Source organism: Pseudopipra pipra, chromosome 8 (assembly GCF_036250125.1).
Source record: "Pseudopipra pipra isolate bDixPip1 chromosome 8, bDixPip1.hap1, whole genome shotgun sequence".
In the NCBI taxonomy this organism is placed as follows: domain Eukaryota; kingdom Metazoa; phylum Chordata; class Aves; order Passeriformes; family Pipridae; genus Pseudopipra; species Pseudopipra pipra.
This window is the reverse complement of record NC_087556.1, coordinates 32,971,016-32,992,631: the sequence shown is the minus strand read 5'-3', so window position 1 is coordinate 32,992,631 and position 21,616 is coordinate 32,971,016. Positions and strand designations below refer to the sequence as shown.

Sequence of the window (21,616 nt, the reverse complement as noted above, 5' to 3'; positions counted from 1 at the left end):
TTCAGGCTTCTCCTCTCTTTAGGAAATTCATTTTTTGGTAATGTTTGGATAACAACATAACTGGAAGATTGAGAAAGAACTGTGCATCAGGCTTGGTGAGACCAGGAATGACAAAACACAAGGTGACTTCAGATCTACCCTTGATTAATGAAATAGTCATCTTGAACAGTTCTCAGGAGCACCTCCTGACTCCAACACTTCTTTTTTCTTCTTCCTTCTCCTTTGATCTCAGTTGTAGAAATTAGAACCTTATCTGGGTAAGTAGCAGAGGACTAAGGAGTCTCCCTAATACTGAAAGCAACCACTTCACTTTAGGGAAAATAGGAGTAAAACCTTCAGGTATCTTTGATTTGTAGTGCTAGAGAATTTGCAAAAGACTGCTTTCACCTCTGCATTTTCAGACTACTTTTATTGAAAAAGCACAGTTATGATTTGGGGATTTTTTAAAAAGACAGTGTAAAATAAAACTGAGAATGTGTTAAATGTAGTTTGGTTTCTTTCAGGAGTGTGGAACGATTAATACAGCCCTTAATGCAAAGTAATTCCAGGGAATATTGCTCTCTGACATCTTTATGGTATCTTAAGATTATCTCACCTTTGATACAGTCAGAGAAAAGCTCCTTCACTATAAATTGATGTTGCCTTTGTTTGCTTTTTCCTTTTTTTTCCTCCTTCATCACCTCTTTAATTCTTATGTTGCCATCCTCGTTTTTCTAATGTGTGCAGATTAACGAGTGCAGCTCAGGAAAGGTGTTTGTTTTGTATTCTTTAGCAGTAAATGGGGTTTTAGTGCAATTACTGTAATGCCCTGTTCATTGTTCCTTCCTTTATCAACTCTTAGAGTAGAAAAAAATGGCTCTTTCTGTGCCCACACTAATTCTTTGCTTTTGGCACTTCAGGGCTCTTGTGTCAATGTGATTTGTGGTTGTGGAGGGAGGAGGAGGAGTAGGGGAGCAGGGAGAGCCTTTACCTGGAGAATCCCTTGGCTGGAAGCGCAGCTGAGGAGGAAAAATACCTTCAGTGGCCTGAAACCTCCTGTCTTGGGTGAGTCATCACACCTGTGGCTTAGGAATGAGTCACTGTGACTTTGTTGTATTTTCATAGAATCCTGTAATGGTTTGGGTTGGAAGGGACTCTTAAGACCATCTCGTTCCACCCCCTGCCATGGGCAGGGACACCTTCCACCAGTCCAGGTTGCTCCAAGCCCCGTCCAACCTGGCCTTGGACACTTCCAGGGATGGGGCAGTCACAGCTTCTCTGGACAAAGTAATTTAAATAACCTCCCTTGAATAACCTCCAAGTCCATTGCTTGGCAAAGACGTGAACCTGTTTTTACTTTTCTTCACGTAAACACATCAAACCCACACTGGCAAATCCAGCCCTTTCCAGGTGTCCAGCAGCCAACACACAGCTCTGCTGCCTTCTGACTAACTTGGTTCTAAAAGTGATTGAGGGCTTTGGTCATATTTGGGTGTTTATCTACCATTTGGGGAGTAATTTCAGTGAATAGACAGGGCTGCAACACTCAAAAGATGAATTTCATACCTGAGGAAATTGTCATGGCAATTTGGTATGAAACAAAAATCATGGAATCACAGAAGGGTTTGGGTTGGAAGGGACCACAAAGATCATCTCGTTCCCACCCCCTGCCATGGGCAGGGACACCTTCCACTAGCCCAGGTTGCTCCAAGCCCCATCCAACCTGGCCTTGGACACTTCCAGGGATGGGGCAGCCACAGCTTCTCTGGGCAACCTGTGCCAGGGCCTCCCCACCCTCACAGGGAACAATTCCTTCCCAAAATCTTATCAAAACCTCCTCTCTGTCAGTGTGAAGCCATTCCCCCTTGTCCTGTCCCTCCAGGCCCTTGCAAATAGTCTCTCTCCATCTTCCTTTTTGTCTCCCTCCAGGTAACTCACCCTGGCTTGGGCTCGGTCATAAATCTTTTGATGCTCGAGGAACCACGTTCTTTATTTTGCTCTGTGTTGTAGCAGAGGTGTTTCTGGTTTATGAGGTTGTGTAACTCCTTTGCCAGAACTTGAGCTGTAATTCTCAGTTTGGGAGAATTTACCTGTTGTAAATATTCCTAATGCTCCATTTAGTTTAGAGCTCTCCCAGCTGAAAATCTGTCATGCTGAGAACTGGATTTTCCAAATTAAGGAAAACTTAGTTAAAAGAAAAAAAAAAAGGGAAGTTATACGTCAGATTTTAAATATTTTAAATGGTGCCTCAGAATACAGTTGTTCAAACAAAATATAAGCATTCCAGTTTCATGCTTTACTCCTCCAAAATTTTGTTTTTTCCTTTAATTAAAGCCTTGTTGTTTGCTCCAATCAAACATTTTCTGTCATAACATCTTTTGATGTCACTGTACATAAAAAAAGGTACCCTGAGAGGGAGTTATCTGCTACCTTGCATAGGAGTAGGCAGTGCAGTGCAAGCCTTGCTTTGTAATCATAGGGTGGAATGCACTTTATAGTTATTTTGGTTGTTTTTTTCATGATCTGTCAATGCTGCTGCAAGCCAAAAATGTGATTTATTTTTTCTTGCAGACACATTTTTCAGACATATATTTTTAAAGATAAATCACCCCTCCATGGCCATTGCTCCTCAGTCAGTTCAGGGCAGTGGGAGCTGTCTGGGCAGTAATTACCACTTGATGGCTGTTTGTCATCATCAAAGGGTTGGTCATTACAGTGAAGCTCCTGGTGCATGACCTGTGTTATGGCAGACACCAGTTAAGACTTCTGGGCATAAATTTTAGTGTCTTTTGTTTGTAGCTGCCTTTGATCCTCAGCGTTACTCCATTTAATGTTTGAGCACTGCTTGGCTGAAGTGTGAACTGAGTACAGGACTAGCTCGAATCTGTCATAAATGGGAATTTTTCCTGACTGGGATGCCTGATTTGAGGCAGTGGGATTGCTTGTCAGGGTTGTGAAGGTTGAAGACTCTCGTTGGATTAATTTTTGGATGTATGAACATCCTCTGGTCCTCTTGATTTGTGAGCACTGAAGAGATCTGAGTGAACACCCAAAGGGTGACCAGCCTTACAAATTTGGGGGAGTTAGGACTGTGTAACTTTGTTTTCCCTGGTATGTACAAAAGCTGAACTGAAAACATTCCTGATGAGTGTTATCAAGCAGCCGGTCCCACGTGCCGTGTACTCACCATAGTTATCATCCCTCTGCTCAGAGCAGTTTAAAATGGCAATTTTTGTTGATGTGTTTCACAGAAGCCTCTTCTCCTGCAGAATAGCAGTTATGGCTCTCAAATATCATGTGCCAGATATCTGGGAGGGAGGGTTTATCTCTCTTTAATAATGACAAAATTAGCAAAAACATTAGAACAGGAATAGCTTGGCTCGTTGTGATGTCAATAAAAACCTCTTATTACTTTTTAAAGCCTTCATTTAAATACTGTTGATATTACTCTCTGCAGTGCACCCAACCTTTGTTCCTTTTACCCTGCAGTGTCCTTTTATTCCATTTATAATCTTACACTGTGCACTGTGTTTTGTCTGCCAAACTGCTTTTTTTATTTATTTACCTCTTAACATTAAAGTCTGTCAAGCAGGAGGAGTTGTGCAGAGAAGAGGACCGAGACAGCCCTTTAGGTGTTTGGTTTTGGTAATGCTGTGAGCTGGGATTCAAGAAGTTCTGGGGAGAATAAATAGTAACTCCTGGGGGTTGAAAAGGCAGTCAAGGCCATGGTTGGGCTCCGTGCCCTGTCCTTGTGGTGGGATTAGACCTTCTCATGTGCCCACTTGGATGTTCCCTGCACTTGGGGCTAAACTGATTATCAGATTTGAGGTCAAGGAAGTACTTTTTTCTCGAGTTACAAGTTCTTACAGATGTAATTTATGTTGTTGATCTGTGTAATAGGGCTCTCCTCTGCTTCTTAGGACTGCTTGGGATAGGAGAAAACTGGGCAGGTGAGGGAAGGTGTTTCCTGGGTCTCACTGTTTAATTTATAACTGTGGCTTTTGCTATAAATTTTATATTTGAGGGATTTTGTTTTGCTTTATTACCTGTAATGAGTGTGGAATATGTTAATGCTCTACGAACTCTTTTGGTCTGAACACTGGTGAAGATTTCCTGGGAAGGAGAGTCACACCAAACTTATCCAGGTCTTTCTGTTCCAGTTATAGCATCCTGGAGTCCCACTGGAGCACTCCTGAGCAGTGCTGCCCACCAGCCCTGGAAGCTGAGGTAGAAAGAAAAGCAGTGGTTGTCTGAGTGGTGGTAGGGAGTTTGGTTGCTATTGTGTTCCAGAAAATGCTGTGACACCCTCAAGAGTTATGACAAACAATAAGAAATTCTGATTCTCAGCTGTTTTTGATTGATAACCTCATTGGAGGGAGTAGCTGCAGTTGCACACTTAGACAGAAACTTTTGTGGATCCACTTTGACTAAAATTCTTTAATTTCAGTCTTGTGAAATACCAGAGTCGCCGCCTTCGGTCATGAGGACCCTACTTGGTGTGGGGAGATTTTGTTTCCTGCAGAGAGTTTGCTCCATATGAAACATGAAAATTTAGCTTTAGGAATCACAACTGTTTAGTTTTTCAGATTATTAATATTTTTTTTTTTTTCCAACCAAACCTAGTTTGCAGTGTTACTTGTCAGAAAAATTTCTGCTAATCTCGGTGCTCATGAGTTTCTGGATTTTCTCTTGGGAAGGGTAGGGAGGAGTGGTCTCTGAGTTACTGGGTTTTTTTAATTGTAATTCATTATATGGTGTGTTGATGCAGTTACCTCTGGAATTCAGGAATCCTGGAATCCTGTTTTTAACTATAGTATGCATGCAGTAAACGAATAAAGTGACCGAGAAATGATTCTTTAATGTTTGTGGTGGTGATTTGAGTTTTAGAAAGACACTTTGTAAGTGTTCTGCGTGTTGAACTGATAGTGGAAGATGTTGCAGTTCATGACAGAACTGCCTAAAATTTACATACAGTGCTGGAAGATGGGCAAGTACAACAAAAATTAATTGATTGTATTGCCACGAAGAAGCAAAGCCTTACAAATGGAGTGAGGGCCAGCTTTAGAAAGTGAACGTGTGGCTTTTTTGTTGCAAGGGGAAATATTAATGGATTTAAGAACTTGGCCAAATTTTTCCTGTTTTTTTTCTTTACAAAATGATTGAGAAAGGCAACAAGGAGTGAGAAAAACAATTATGTGGAGAAACAAAATCCTAGAAGTTGTGTTGCCTTGCATGTACTGACAGCAGTGTTTCCCCTGTCCAGCTCTCTACAACTACGATGCCAGGGGACCTGATGAACTTTCCTTGCAAATTGGGGACACCGTGCACATCCTGGAAACATATGAAGGTAAGGTGGCAAAAACTGAATTAAACCCAGTATTTTTTCATGACTGCATTCCTTTTTCTGTTCATGACCTTCTGATGGGATCAGGTGGTGAATTGCTAATTTGCTTTTTTAAGGACAAACCCTGTTATTTCTAATGAACACAGAATTAACTGAGTGAAGCCACGTGTGGTCAATGACCTGGTGAATAATCATTTCCTTTTCTGGGGGAGATGGATGTTCTCACAGCTTTATTTGTATGGATTAATTGTAGCTTCTACCCTATGTTAGAGAAATGATAGATGCTTTTTGGATACTCTCAGGTAATGCAAAAGAACCTGCTGCTAAAAGGAGTTTAATCTGAATTTGAAAGTCACCCGGGTCCTAAATTATTTATGTCTCTCATGTAAGAAGGGTACATGTGTTACAGTACCCTGCACTGATTTCAGGCTTTTCCAGATGCTTTTCTTGTTTTGATATGAAACTGTAGAAATGTTCCCTGTACCAAAACCTTTCCTCCTTGATCCATGTAAAAGGGATTTTGAATGCTGAGTTTGATAATCAACAGGATGTGGAAATTATCAGAACACTTTTCAGCTCTTAATTCAGTACTGAGCCAAGCAAAATACAGCTGTTTTATTATATCCTTGAGTTGAAATTTTATGGCATGGTGCAGTTTGGAAAGGTGTAAGGAACATATAACTAATCTCTGTGTGGTTTAAAATCTTGCAACTTATTTTTTCGTGTGGAAAGGTGATTTATTTCAATATATTGATTTAATTTTTTTCTCAAGACATTGATCTTTTGGGAAATCTGTGTGACAAATTTGTTTTCGATATTGGCTTAATTGGATTTTTTTATTATTATATTTACTGAAACAATGTTATTTCAACAAGAGTAACAAGCCCTGCTCATCAGTGTACAATGGAATTTTCTCATTATTCCTGGGCTGACATTTTCTTGGAGTTGAGCTTTGCTGCTCCAGTGCCAAGTTTGTCTCTGAGCAAAGCAATGGTTCCGCTATCTGACGTTACAAGCTTTAATAAAAATCTAATAATGCAAAGATTTTAAATGCAAATTGAATGATTTAAATATTGCACAGCTTTGTACTTTTATATATAAATAGATTTATTTAATGAACGTGGGAGAAACTCTGAAACCATATCAAATGCTGACTGCTGCCAAGTAAGTGGGACAGTGGAGATGACTCACTTTTCCTCTGGACTGGAATAATGGGAAGACCTTCACACTCCTCTCAGGGCTTCAAGCACATGGGATGAGGTCATGTAAAAAGAAATGCAAATAAGTCAATGTTCTTCCAAACGTGTTTTACGGTGATTACTCATTAAGGCCCTGCTGTGATGGGAAATTAGATCCCATAATTCTTATCTCTCTTGTTCACAGAGCTGCCATTATTAGGTGATTATTTGAACTGTTTGATCTCCTTGGTATAAAATCTGTGTAGGTTGTGCCCCAGGAGGTTTCATCCATATCCAGGTGTGTGCCTGGGAACTCACCTGCCCTCAGTCCTGCCCATCCCACTGCTGTCCAATCTCAAGAAAACCCCCCTAATTATATGAGCATGGGACAGAAACGGTTTCTGAAGACTCAGTGTTTCCTTTTTACTGAGGATCTGGGATTTTGCTTCTCCAAGGTCTACCCCTTTTCCCTGTATTGAAGGCTGTGGGGAAAACAATTGGCTTCTCTCGTGGATACCTGCTGTTATCATGTGTTCTGCTCCTCCCACCCTGCTAGAGATTTGTTACTATTTTGAAATAGTTCTCTACAATAATTCTTAAGAGTAGTTTTGAAAACTGATGTGTCTGCAGGCTTTGAAGTGGTACATAGTAGTTGGGGTTTTTTTTGTGTATTTTTTCCCTCTGAATCTGCACTGTTGTCAAGAAAAGCTCGTGGGAAATCCTTGCTCAGTTGGTTTTCTCTCTGAAGGCACCAGAAGATGAGCAGCTGGGAGGGCTCAGCCCCACATCCATAGTCTAGAAGAGCTGTTTTAAGGAGAGACAGGAGTCTGTAGGAGAATGGAATGGATTGCTAAGATGAACTTTGACTGTGTGTGGGAAATAATATTTGGTTTTTTAACTGTTAGTACAACTTATTTTGGAATTTGTTTTTATTACTAAACAAAAAACCTGACACATTAAATTTTAATCAAAGAATTGGTTTTTTTTTCCTCCAGAATGCAAGAAAAAAGTGTTCTATTTCATATGTACATAATATGTAGATCCTGTAAATTTAAGGTGTGGTGAGAACAAGCTTCTGTTTTACAGGAGTTGGGAGGTTGGAAATGAATGTGCACGTTGCACTGTCAAAGTTTGTGTTCTTCCAGGAACCAAAGTAAAGATGAAGCTAATTTCTAGAGTAATTGATGTTGAAAGTCAAATTAATATCCTTTCTTTCAGGAAGAATATTAGATAATTTATTCTTCAGTTAGAAAGAATATTCTTATTCCTTCTAACATGAGCCTTAAGGAAAGACCAAACAAAGCCATATGAATTTGTAAATATCCTTCATTTTGTAGCAGATATCCCAAAACAACTATTTATCACAATCTGGGTTTGTACTTGTCAGATCTTTATTGTCTTAATTCTGTTTCTTTACGTTATTTGATGGAATGGGCCAAAAACCATGGTCACTAAATGTGGCTTATTAAGGTGAATGCCTATGAAACGTAACAGAAAATCAACCTCAAACCCAAGGTTGTGTGTTTGAGCATCAGTTGATTTCTGGTGCTGTTGTGAGAAGGGGGTTTGGGTTCCCTAATATGGATTTTCAAATAAGTTATTCCCAATACTTGGAGAACGTTTTAGTTCTTGGTTGCAGGTGTTTTTTTTTTTTTTTAAATGCAGCAAATACTTTCTCTGTGTAACTGTTTAGTAAAGAGATGCATCGTTCAAGAGTAAGCAAATATTTGAATGTCTTTTGCAGTTTTAACAGAGAAACAAGTATTTCATTGGTCTCTTCCCTTAGCTGAGCATTTATGTGGATCCGTATTTCCAGGCATTATATCCTGTAATATTTGTTAAGGGTGGGGCCTGGCCTCAAACACTTCCAGGGATGGGGCAGCCACAGCTTTTCTGGGCAATCTGTGCCAGGGCCTCACCACTCTCACAGGGAAGAATTCCTTCCCAGTATCCCATCTAACCCTGCCCTCTGGCACTTTGAAGCCCTTCCCCCTTGTCCTGCCACTGCAGTTCCAGATGGAGAGTCCTTCTCCAGATTCCTTGTAAGCCCATTTGGATACTGGAAGATTGTTCCTCACATCTAATCTAAATCTACTCTGCTTCATCTTAAGGCCATTCTCCCTTGTCCCATCCCTCCATGCCCTTGTCTCAAGGCCCTCTCCAGCTCTCTTTGAGCCCCTTTAGGCACTGGAAGGGGCTCCAAGGTCTCCCTGGAGCCTCCTCTTCTCCTGGATGAACAGCCCCAGCTCTCTCATGATTTTGGGTAGTTGATAAGAGATGACTTCATGCATTTAAATGGCATTGTGTGTATTCATGGCAAGCCCCAGTGCCTCCAGTTGAGTCAGTGAGAGCTGCATTGGAAATTTTGGCTCCCCAGTGCACAGCTCCAGGCTGGATACCTGGCACCAGCTCCATCCAGCTGCCAGGGAGGAGCCCGGTTGGACCTGCCTGGCCACACTGGGACCTGTGCAATGAGCAGGAGTGCAACCAGTTCTCCAAGGCAGATTTTGGCTGCTCTCTTGTCTGTGATCCTTGGAGCAATTCCTGCTGGCTGCAAAGCTCCAGGAAGCAGAGGTTCAGCCACGAGGAGCTCTCTTTGCTACGTGGTTTTTAATCAGTGTGGTGTCCTGAGGCAGCACAGAAGATGGGGTGGGAGAAGAGATACTGTGACTGTGTGTTCTTCAGTTTGTACAGTGCATTTGGGCGGAGTTACGGTGTTTAGCAGACTGTAGAACTTCAAAATGTTGGTTTATTCCTATAAAACTGAGGGAGTTCAGTTATTTAATAGGACTGGGATTTGTGTGTGGGTTTCAGCCAGTGGAGTTAACGGTGGCAGAAATGTTTTATCTTCTCTGCACCTGAGCTGGAAGCTGGGAGTGTTCATTTCAACAGCAGTTGTTGTTGATATTCCTCTGAAGGCAGTGGAAATGTGAGATGTGAGGCCAGTGCAACTTCTGTAGGGAAGTGAACTGTGATGGCTGTAGACCCCAACTCTGAGAAGATGGCACTAACCTTCCCCAGGTGAACGTGGGGGATGAGCTCCTGGTGGAGTGCAAAGGTGATGAATCACCTCACCTTTTGCTGCAGGAGAGCAGACTGAAAAATCCCGTGTGCTTGAACCTTTAATTTGTGCTTCTAGTCCCAGAGTGTGCATAATGAATTTATCAGCATGTAGTGACTTCACTGAACTTTCTTCCTGCCCCAGCTGTTACTGGTTGCAATTTCTCTTCCACATTTGCTTTGTGATCTCTCCCTCCTTGCCCAGAGATGGATGCTTTGCTGTACAAAACCCCTGTTTGTGTGGCTCAGTTTGCATCCAGGCTCAGTTTTCCAAGAGGGCTCCTTGCTTTTATATTTTGATGTGTGAACCATAAATCACAAAGTATTCTTGTGTTCTGATGAGATGGCTAAAGGCTGATCTACATTTGAGAACTCGCAGTTGTGCAATTTCAATAGGTTTTAAAATTGAACCAGTCAAACAGCACATTTTTGTAAAGTTAATGCTCTTGAGGTGGTTTTTTGTTTATGTTGGTGAATTAGTAATTAAAATTAAGTGGATGGTAATTAAACACGTAATGTAAACATCCATCTCTGTCATGTCTTGTCCATCAGTTTGATCATCGTCACTGGGATTTTTACAGCTTCCAAGATGACTTGTTTTATCCAGGTTATTCAACCTGTAGAAAATTGAAATTCACGTGGGATGTGCAGGGGTGAAGCATGATCAGAAACCTCGGTGCTGGTGAGCTGGGAGGTGACATGAATGAACTTTTTCATGCTTTTTCCCTTCTAGGTTGGTACAGGGGTTACACACTACGGAAGAAATCCAAGAAGGTGAGTGTTGCCAGAGCAAGGTGCTCATTTTTCTCCCGAACAGAGATGAATTTGTGGCACTGGGTGTGTTGATTTGTGGAGATCTTGTGTGCTGGTCAACACGTGTCCACTGGGCCCTGATCACTGCATTCCCAAGCTCTGCTCAGTGTGAATTTTCCAGGGTTAAAAAAAAGAAAAGGAAACTTATTTTAGCAAGGCCCAAAAGATGAGTTGTATATCCAGCTCTGGGGGCCCAGCATGGGAAGGACATGGACCTGTTGCAGCAAGTCCAGAGGAGGCCACTGAGGTGATCAGAGGGCTGGAGCAGCTCTGCTGTGAAGAAAGGCAGAGAGTTGGGGTTGTTCAGCCTGGAGAAAAGAAGTCTCTGGGATGACCTAATTGTGACCTTCCAGGACCTGAAGGGGCTCCAAGAATGATGCAGAGAGACTATTTACAAGGGTCTGGAGTGACAGGACAAGAGGGAATGGCTTCAAACTGGCGATAGGTTTAGATGGGATACTGGGAAGGAATTCTTGGCCGTGAGGGTGGGGAGGCCCTGGCACAGGTTGCCCAGAGAAGCTGTGGCTGCCCCATCCCTGGAAGTGTCCAAGGCCAGGTTGGATGGGGCTTGGAGCAACCTGGGCTAGTGGAAGGTGTCCCTGCCCATGGCAGGGGATGGGACTGGATGAGCTTTAAGGTCCCTTCCAACCCAAACCATTCTAGGATTCCATTTTTTGCAATGTTGAGGTATATTGGTCACTCACTACATGTGTTTTAATGTGCACCATCTTGTTTTCTGCAGTAACTGATGTATCAAGTCTTTGGCTCAGTAAAAAGTTCAGAACTTTATGTTCTAGTTGGTCTATTTAGAGCCTGACACTTGTTAAATAATGTATTACTGGTGAAAGCCAGTTGCATCTTGGAAAGGGACACGGAGCTCTACAGTGGGATTTCTCAGCCCTTCTCTGGGAGAAGGGGAGGAATCTTCAGCAGTGTAATTTCAGGCTGCAGTTTAGAGCAGCCTTTCTGAAAAATAAAAAGAAAGGGAAACCACACAAATACTGGTTGTAACGTCATGTTTTATTTTTTGAGCATTTTACTTTATAGTAGTAATTAACCAGAATTAAACATCTTCTGGTTTTGCTTCTTTTTTTTCACTAGAACACCAAAAATGTCATGTTTGCCTCCAGAGGTGTGTTTTTAGTTGCTGTGTATGTCTAAAAGTACAGAGCTGAGTTGTATGGTTTGTCCCACCCATTTCCTTACCAGACCTGGTTTTCTGTTCTATTTTGATATTTTCTTTTTTATTTTTTGGGAATACATTTAAATTTCTTACCAACTGTGTTTTACAAATGTGCCTTGTACAGCCTAAGAAGAAATTACACATTCTTCTTGGTTTAAATTAAGTCCACGTGTTGCTGCACTTCTCTGACTGCCACTAAATGCAGTGATTTTTATTTATTTTTTTTTTTTAACTGGGATGAAAAAAACCACCTTCCTCTTTCTGTGCCCCCAGTGGCTTTCTAAGAATTCCTATTTTTGCATTCCCATATGATAAGAAAACTGAACTTATACCCTGAAGGGTGAGGTGGAGGAACTTGCTTTCCCAGCTTGACTTGAATTATTTTTTGATATGAGCTTACATTATTTTAAAAATATTGTTGTATTTCTGGAATCTTGGTTGATTTAGAATATTTTTTTCGGAAAAGCTGAACTGGTGTCTTGTAGTATTGGGTGTTGAATTGGTTTTTGGCTTGTAGTAGTAACAGTAGGCTGGTGGTAGAAGGCAATTTGGGACCAGAAGCAACATCTTGTAGCAGGGTCAGAAAGCTTGGTAAGAGGTGAGGAAAAGCAAGGAGTGGAGGTGGATTCCAGGCAAAATGTCATTTTTGGAGTGGATTATGTAAAATCATCTCTTTCATGGTATGAAAATGAAATCTGTCTTAATTATCACCTGAATATAATGATCCAGGGACTTGGAGAATTTTGGCAAACTGTGCCTCTAATAGGGGAGGAAAAACCCCTCTGTGGGCCAGTTCTGACAGGGTGTCTATGCTGTTTCCTTCAATATTGTGAAATTTAATTTAAAAGCACTTGATCTGCATTTGCTAAGGTTGCAATAACACCTTCTTGAGAGGACATGCAACACAAAATTTAAATGTGTGTTAAAAAAATCCCAGACACAACTACTGTGATGTTTAAGAGGATGTGAATGGCTCTGCAGACCCAGCAATGTCTTGGCATATTTTTAGGTAATAAACACAAGATGTTGCGTGCAACTGGTTATTTAACACATTTCTTTCCTCTCCCTCCCTCTCCAAGGGCATATTTCCTGCCTCCTATATACACCTGAAGGAAGCAATCGTTGAAGGCAAAGGGTAAGTTTGATTTGAAAAGAACGAAAATCCATTTTCCTGTTTGTATTGATGTAATTTTGGTGTACTAACAAGTGACTTAGGCTTGTTTCCAGTTAGTCAAGGAGCTGCTGATGGAAAATGGGTGTGTTCGGTGTTTAAAATGTTTTAAATTATTAACTCACCTCACATGGAAGATGGTGTCACATCAGCAGAGCTGGATGGGGCTGCCTCGAGCTAAAGCATAACCTTCTCTCTATTCATGGAATTAATAATTTATCATTTCTCTTTATAACTTTTATTACTGTCTAGACTAATAATTACCTAGATTAACTTCCTCCATTCCTCCATCCCTGCCTTCTGCTTTAGTCCAGTGTCAGTTTTCCCAGCTTCTTTTATCTTGCAGCCCTTGAGTCTTATGGCTTCTGTCTGGTGTGTTAAAGAGGCCTTTGATATGAGACACCTTTCTTTTATGCACATGGAATTGAAGTAATTTCTTTATTTTTCTTCAGTTAATCTTGTAGACTGGTCTCCTTGCTGAAAACCATTATCCAGGCATTGTTTTCTGCCTTGCTGAGAAGTTATTTTGTGTCTTCTTCCCATCCCTGGCATGTTCAACACTAAATATTTGAGCTGCATTTATTATTTAACAGCTGTTCAGATCCTAATATGTCAAATCTGCTTTGCTGGACACACATATAAAAGTTTCTAACATTGATATCAAAGTTTAGTTAAAAAACAGGAAAAAAACCCAACCAAATCCCAGAGAAGAAAAAAAGGGAGTGAAATTATTAAATAATTACCCAGGTATGAAATGGAGTGAAACAGGATTAAAATATTTTATTCCTTTGTGCCTGACTTATTTTTACACGCCGTTAAATATGTAAATGATCAAACTTCTAATCATGAGATTGCTGCATAATGACATCTTTCTCCCTGATTACAAAACTGCCTTTAAGTACCCTACTTTGGAAATATTAAAAGATCTAGTTGGTGTTTCTTACTTTCACAATTTTAAAACAAGTCACACAGAAACTCTGTGGTGAGAACTTGAATGTCTGAATTGTCATTGCAAGACCAATATATTGAGGAAAAAAACAATTACAGATTAGTATTGTTGTATTGTAGGTTGTGTATATGTGGCTTTTATCTGGCTTCTGGTAAAATAAATGTCTCAGGAATAGATGATTTGGTAAGGTGTGTCTTGATATCCTTGTGAGTATGGAAATAAGGAGAGGGTGGGAAAAGTTTACAAGGACATGAAGTGATAGGACAAGGGGGAATGGCCTTAAGATGGAGAAGGGAAGGTTTGGATTAGGTATTGAGAAGAAATTGTTCCCTGTGAGGGTGGGGAGGGGCTGGCACAGGTTGCCCAGAGAAGCTGTGGCTGCCCCATCCCTGGAATTGTCCAAGGAAGATTGGATGGGTCTTGGAGCAACCTGGGCTAGTGGAAGGTGTCCCTGCCCATGGCAGATCTTTAGGGTCCCTTCCAACCCAAACCATTCTGTGGTTCCATAGTCTCAGCCCATCCAAGTACCCTTTATGTTGTGTGTCCATACTGGTTTACCTCTTCAGTATCTCATAACATCTTCTTTTTGCTTATAAATTTATAGTAAATGATGTTACTTTCAACCTTGTATTATCGTCTTTGGAAATGAACAGTTCCTGCTTAGGAATGGTTCTGGATTAGATGATTTAGATTGGACATTAGGATAAAAATTTTCACAGGAGAGATTGTCCAGCCCTGGCACAGCTGCCCAGGGCAGTGTTTGAGTCACCATCCCTGGAAGTGTTCCAAACATGTGTGGATGTGGCAGTTGAGGACATGGTTTATTGGTGAACATCATGGTGCTGCTGGTTGGACTTGATCTTAAAAGTCTTTTAAACCTTAAGTTTCTGTGATTCTGTGTTCTCACTCAAAAGTACTACTTAATTCAGCCTTTTTTTCCCTCCTCCTCCTCAGCCAACATGAAACAGTGATCCCCAACGAGCTCCCCTTGATTCAGGAGGTCACCACCACGCTCCGGGAATGGTCCATAATATGGAGGCAATTATACGTTGTAAGTAACAACTGAGGAAAACATTTCCACTGGTAATGGTTTATGGAAAGAGTAGTGCTGGCAAGGGAGAAGAAGGATGGAACTACTAATGGTGAAGGAAGTATTAATGCAATTCCCCTTCTCTTACTATTTCTAGTGACTACTTGTAGTATTGAAAAGCTCTTCAGCATCTTCTCTGTTAAAGCAGAAAATCTCTCTAGTGATTCCCTTGCATGTTTTCTCAAATCCCATGTATTTATTGTGCAGAATCAGTTTTTTAGAGTGTTGCCTTGATCTAGGAATAATTTGTTAAGCAATTATGACCCATTTTGTGTGGGGGTTCTGTTATACAGAATACATTGGATTTTTGAGATGTAGACAGATTTGGAATAATCTAACATATAATAATATTAATTAAGAAAATAGTTTTCAGGGCAGTTCGTAAGGCTGTCTATGTTATGAAGTAAATGAATATTTAATGTTGAGTTTGCAGATGTAAACTTAAACCTTTGTAAAATCATCACTGTAGGCCTTTTTCCTCTCAGTATTTTCGTACTCAAAGTTAATTGTTCTCAGTTTATCCTGATCTTTGAGTTACATACCTGATTATTTTCATGTGCTAAGGTTCCAAGCACATAAGAATACATTCTTAGGAATTTATAGTAATAAGCACTGATAGTCTCTCAGATGGGAAAACAGGAAAAGACAGATGCAAGTGCAAATAAGTAAGGTCAAGAGTTTAAACTTACACCTAAAAGTGCAATTCAGATGCAAAGCAACACCTGCTGTGAGATTTAAGGTGCCCTGGCTCACTCTTCTCCTGCTCTCATGTTGCAAGGTCACTGTAACAAGATAATGGGAACATGAAAGCCTTTTATTTAAAGTAGGATTTAATTCAGAGTCTGTTTCCTATAAATGTGTTTGAAATCTTCTATCATAAAAGTGCAAGCTGGGTAATGAAGGCACCAACTGGAAGTGAAGATGTTTGTGTTGACTAATGTGTTTTTTTAATCACACCCATGAAAATAAAGATTAGAAATACAGTGTAATGGAAATGATGCAGTGTTGCAGAGTAAAGGAAGAAGGATAATATCTTACATGAAGAGAAGCAGATTGTATATTAAAGAGAGAGCTTTAACATGATGTTATAGTAGAGAGGTTGTGCTGAGGAGCAAGGAAGAAGCAGGGAGGCAGAAGCAAAGCAGGAGGAACAGAGTCTCAGAAGGGCACTGAGAACAGCCTTGCCCTTAGTTCCATTGCTGTAGAATCATGGAATGGTTTGGGTTGGAAGGGACCTTAAAGCTCATCCAGTCCCACCCCTGCCATGGGCAGGGACACCTTCCACTAGCCCAGGTTGCTCCAAGCCCTGTCCAACCTGGCCTTGGACACTTCCAGGGATGGGGCAGCCACAGCTTCTCTGGGCAACCTGTGCCAGGGCCTCCCCACCCTCACAGGGAAGAGTTTCTTCCTAATATCTAATCTAAATCTTCCCTTCTTCACCTTAAAGCTGAATTCCCCCTTATCCTCACACTCCATGCCCTGTGGGCTGCTGAGGACACCGAGAATTACATTTTGACCTGATGTCCTTCTTGGGGGATTATCCTGAGTCTGGTATTTCCTAATGTCAGAGAAATGCTGCTTTCTGAACCACACAAGACCTCATTGCAGTGCACATATAATAGGAAAGAAGGAATAGCAGAGAAGCATTGTTAGGAGTTTTCTTCCCATGACATGTGTGCTTTTTTTTAGTAGTAAATATTCTCCTTGCTGTTAATTTTTAACATCTCGTTTGTCAGCCATTTATGTCCATGAACACATGTGACAGCTACACCTTTTGGAGTGAGTCCAGAAGAGGTCATGAAGTTGATTAGAGGGTTGAAGCATCTCTCCTACAGGGAAAGACTGAGAGAACTGGGAGCCTGGAAAAGGGAAGGCTTTGGGGTGAAATATTAGTGTGACCTTCCGGGACCTGAAGGAGCCCACAAGAAAGATGGGGAGAGACTATTTGCAAGGGCCTGGAGTGACAGGACAGGGGGGAATGGCTTCAAACTGACAGGGAGTAGGTTTCCATTGGATTTTAGGGAAAAATTCAAGGCAACCCCTGTCACAGCTTTACTCTGGGTAGGTAGATCATGAGTTTGTATCTCAAGGATATCTGTTGGATTAATTGCATGTGGTCAGCTGCCAGAAAGAGCACTGGTGCAGTGGGATTGCTTTATCAGGGGAGCTTTGTTTTACTGGAGGTAGCTGGTTTCAAACTGGGTAATCTGCAGACTACATAGACATTCCATGTTGTCCATATCTTGCGTATCTAAAACCATTAAATGGGCACATTTATGCCTTTATTCAGTTTGTCATTCGAGTTTAAATATTGAATGGATACTCAGCTTTCATTTCCACAAAGCAGAGGACGTGGCATGTTTTCCCTCTCCCCAGTTTATGATTTCCTGCAGCATTGAAAATCAGGAACCACTTTCCCATTTGGATTTGTCTGTATTTTGCTCCCAGCCATATGTGCCTCTTGTGTCTTTCTCTGCTACATTACAGAGCTTTTAATAATGGGTATTTTCTCACTGTGAAGGTTCTCCCACTATAATCAAGGCAGCTTTTGGATAATCTGAACAGACTGAAGTCTTTAAGCTTCACAGTTAGATATCCTTTTTCCCAGAGTCTTGGAATCATTATGTTCTTTTCCTGCATCTTCTGCAGTTTTTCTTTATCTCTTATATATAGTGGGGAATTTTATTGTAATTATTTAATTATTCTTAGGTTAGCTGAGTGTTTCCAAGTGAAGTTTGTATATACTGCTGGCACTGTTTAATATCCACAGTTCCAGGCTTTAAAAATAATTTAGGTATTTAACTTCCTATGAGGTTTAATGTTTTCCTGGTTTTTCACTGTCCTTTAGCTGTTACCTGTACTGATGTACCTGACTTTGCAGCCTGAGGGATTTTAAAGTGTTGTTCTGAAGGTTTAACTAGGGAGGGGAAGGATTCTCCAATCTGTTGCAGATGGACTTTTGCAGAACTTGAGCCTCCTGCTGTTAAAATGAACCATTTTTAGTCCTGTTCTGCTCAGGACAGAGAATCATTGAATAAAGTTACTTGTGAATATTCCCCTAGAATGCCTGAATACAGCATGACCCAAGTTTTAAGGTGTCATAAACACAAACTTTTACACTCATTTAGAGCCCTAAAGCTTAATGTCAGACTCTGTATTCGGTGTTCTGTGCTATAAAAAATTAAGCTCCCATTTTAGAGCTGTTGTAGACTTTTACCCTTTAAATTCATGTTTTATAATTGCAATTAATTCTGTGTATTTAAAAGGGCTTCACAACTAACTTCTGCCCCTCTTTTCCCTCCCAACAGCAGGACAACAGGGAAATGTTCCGCAACGTGAGGCACATGATTTATGATCTCATTGAGTGGAGATCCCAAATCCTGTCTGGGACACTGCCCCAAGATGAGCTCAAGGAACTGAAAAAGAAAGTGACTGCCAAAATTGATTATGGCAACAGGTTTGTGAATGGTATTTTCCAAGTTTTTGTGCTTTTATTCCTGTTTTTATGGGGATGTGATAGTTGCATATTAACAGCTCTGTTAAAGCAATGTAAAGATTGAAGTTGATGCAGCATCTTTCTAATATGTAAAGTGGAATCCATATATCTCTCTCATGATGATATCATCAATTTGTTATTTTTAAGGGCAATTCAAAAGTGCAAGTTTTGCTTCCATTCAAAATATAACTTAAACTCCACTTGCTTCTGCAGCACAAACAGTTGTGGCCCTCTCAGCACCACCAGCTGTGTGTGCCCTGGAGTCACTCAGCTAAATGTGATGGTGAAGGATTTGGCTCAGAAGCATCATTTAGCTCAGTGTTCCTCTATTTCCATGGTATCCAGCTGGTAGCAGAAGATTAACAGGCAGATTTCATAAAAGAAAGTATCTATTTAGCAGAAGAGAATTGAAGTTGGGAAGAAAATATTGACCAAAACCTGTAGTTTGCATATGTTAGGTGTTTTAGTAATGTATTCTCTCTGCAAACAGTCTGGATTTAAGCATGATTTTTTAAAATAAAAGTTGTCTGTACAGTTATAACTTTCCATTTTGATCAAAAATGAGAAATCTCGTGTTGCACTTCAGTCAGGACATTATTTGAAGCAGTGTATTGAACACTGAGAGACAATATTGTAGTGCTCCCTTCCAGTCCTACCTGTTCTGTGGGATCCTGTAGTCCTGCACACCTGGGGATTGAAAAAGTTTTCACCAAACCAGTCTTTAAATCCTCTGAGATGTAAATATCTCATCAGATTTTAGCTATTTGTGTTAAATTCCTTAAGAACTGCCAAATTTGCAGTATTTGTTTGTGCACTTGATCAGCAAAAGCTGTGATTTAAAAAAAAAGAAATGAAAAAAATACTCAGTGACTGCATTCAGTCAGTAATTATCATTTATAATCCAAGATATGGACGGCTGTACCTCTGTACACAATTAACCAGATGTTGTTGGTATTATTTGTTTGGCTACTGTATTTTACCATCTGTCCAAGGAGTTGGTAAAAGTTACTTTGAATAACCTCCAGATGCTCAGCCTTCAAATACAATGGAACATCTTGTGCTGTGCTTTATATTCATGATGTTCTGATGGACTAATTAAGTGATCAGAATGTTCTCTGGGGGGTGCAGGAGGGAGGTGAATTCCAACTTATGAGTAAATACTCACAACTGAAAGATAACATATGTTTCTAATAGTCCTGCATTTATTGTGTCTAAAAGAGGCATGAATGGTGATTTCAGTGTCCAGACAGAAAGAATTCATTATGTGTTTTATAAATACGAAATGATCTTTAAGGTCCCTTCCAACCCAAACCATTCTAAATGTTTTCTATTCTAATCATACCCAACCTTTTCCTGATTTGTGAAATACTGATTCGTAAATAAGATTTATTTCTATAAATAGAACCAAACGTTTTTTTACAGCATGTTGTCAGAATAACTGAGGAAGTAAAAATGGCCTTAGGAATCTGTATTTTTAATATCTTTCTGAAATTGGGTCAGGTAATTTTGTTGTGAAAACATCTTTTTTTGTTCAGTTGCAAAAATCTGTAACTGGGACGCTTAGGAAAAAAAAAATCCAGATTTTTTTCCAAGCATCATTTGCAAGTTAAAGGATGAAACAAAGGAATCGAATCAAAGTGTTTGCTTTGACTTATTTGACAGTCTGTGCAAACGTTCTTGTCCCATTGGTGTTGTAGGCTGGGTGATGAGCCTTTCCCTGAATTCCTGAGGTACCATTTCCTCTGCTCCAGGCAGTTCCTCCCATGGAAGGACCCTGCAGGACTGGCAGTTCCAGCACAAGTGCTCAGTGGGTGTATCCCCTGCTGTGGCTGCTGTCCAGGAAACAGTAGTAGGGAGGAGCAAGACTATTTTGGCTGCTTTTCTGTTTGATTTCAATGATGAAACCGTTTTCTTGCTAAAAAAATTCATCAGGGAGCTTGATATTCCAGGGGTGTTTGAGTTTCATGGTGGCTGCAACCAGTTACAGAGCAGAACTTAGGAGGTGTTGCTTAAAAATCTTCTGCCTTCACTCTGCAACTTGAGTGATGTTTCTCTCCCCTTGAATTAATTCAGTGCAGTTATTGGAGGGGTTTGTGTGTTGACCGTGCTTCAGGCTTTAACACCTCCAGGTCTCCCTCTGTGCAAGAAGGGATGAAGAGAGATCCTTTAAGTCCATGAAACTCATCTTTGTCTGCCACAGCTCCTGTTCTTTAAGTGCTTTCAGGTTCTGTCCAAGGGGGATTTACTTTCAGATAAACCACCAACCTCTGAGTGAATTACCAGATGCAGCAAATGTGATTTTAAGCTCGTTGATCAAACATTTCAAACCCACAGTTACAGCAACTCCATCATGAGAGCTGAGTGCAGAGTTAGAGGGAGAAAATAGAGACCTGGTGGATTGGGATGGAGGTGAGAAGGTCAGTCTTAGGGAGAGGACCTGACTTTTTTAATCCTTGGTTCTGCTACCAGCACTGTACCAACTTGGAAAAACGTGAAAGGTCTGTCCTAAGACTGGATTTGATTATGGCAGAAACCTTTCTGTCTGCAGAAGGTAATCGTGGATGTTAACACCCTGCTGACACAAATCTGGCTTCTGCTTTAAATAAAGGGAGACAATTCATGCCTGTTTGGATCTCGTAGGGTTTGGGTAAAACAGGAATTTGCTGCTTTGGAGGAGGAGGAGAAGGTGGAGTGGGATGGGATGAAAGAAACTGCCTGTGGTGGGACCGTAGTGGTTGGTTGTTCAGTGGTTATTGGATGAATCAGAGGAGGAGACAAAATCTCTTGCAAATTTAGTTGTTTAAGAAATTACTTCCCCAGCTTTTCTGCTGTTCCGTTTACATCAGTTCTCTCTGTGCTGTGGCAATAAGTGATTTCCAGCCAGGAATGCTTATCTCCAGTGTTGGTGACATGTTAAATTACATTATCATGTATCAGATAATGTGTTTTTCTCTCATATGTCAGGTGTGCAAGTTAAACACTTGGCAGGTGATTTTTAAGCCTTTATTTGAGCGCTGTTAATTCACAAGCATATTTTCTTGTTTGCTTAGAATTCTTGATTTAGATCTGGTGGTTAGAGATGAGGATGGCAACATTTTGGACCCAGAGCAGACCAGCACCATTAGCCTTTTCAGAGCACATGAAATAGCTTCCAAGCAAGTTGAAGAGAGGCTACAGGAGGAAAAAGTAAGATACCCTGAGCACTGTGGCTTTTCCCTTTCAACATAAGACTGTAAACTAATTGGATGACTGTTGTTTTTAGCATTGCAAATGAGGAATTTGATATTTTTGTGAAGAGTTATCAGGCTTAAACATTTTGTAAGAACTTGTCTGTCTTAGGTTGTTTTTTTATC

The 21,616-nt window shown here is 40.6% G+C and overlaps 1 protein-coding gene across 2 annotated transcripts in view; it reads left to right on the top strand.

The window, feature by feature from the left end:
• DOCK1 (dedicator of cytokinesis 1) overlaps window positions 1–21,616 on the top strand; it is a 278,858-nt gene that overhangs the window by 17,196 nt on the left and 240,046 nt on the right. For both annotated transcript variants that reach the window (XM_064663542.1, XM_064663541.1), the window contains exons 2-7: window positions 5,243–5,326; window positions 10,295–10,335; window positions 12,637–12,692; window positions 14,632–14,728; window positions 18,076–18,224; window positions 21,314–21,449. In XM_064663542.1, the coding sequence (XP_064519612.1) occupies window positions 5,243–5,326; window positions 10,295–10,335; window positions 12,637–12,692; window positions 14,632–14,728; window positions 18,076–18,224; window positions 21,314–21,449 (563 nt within the window). The remainder of the gene's footprint in view (window positions 1–5,242; window positions 5,327–10,294; window positions 10,336–12,636; window positions 12,693–14,631; window positions 14,729–18,075; window positions 18,225–21,313; window positions 21,450–21,616) is intronic.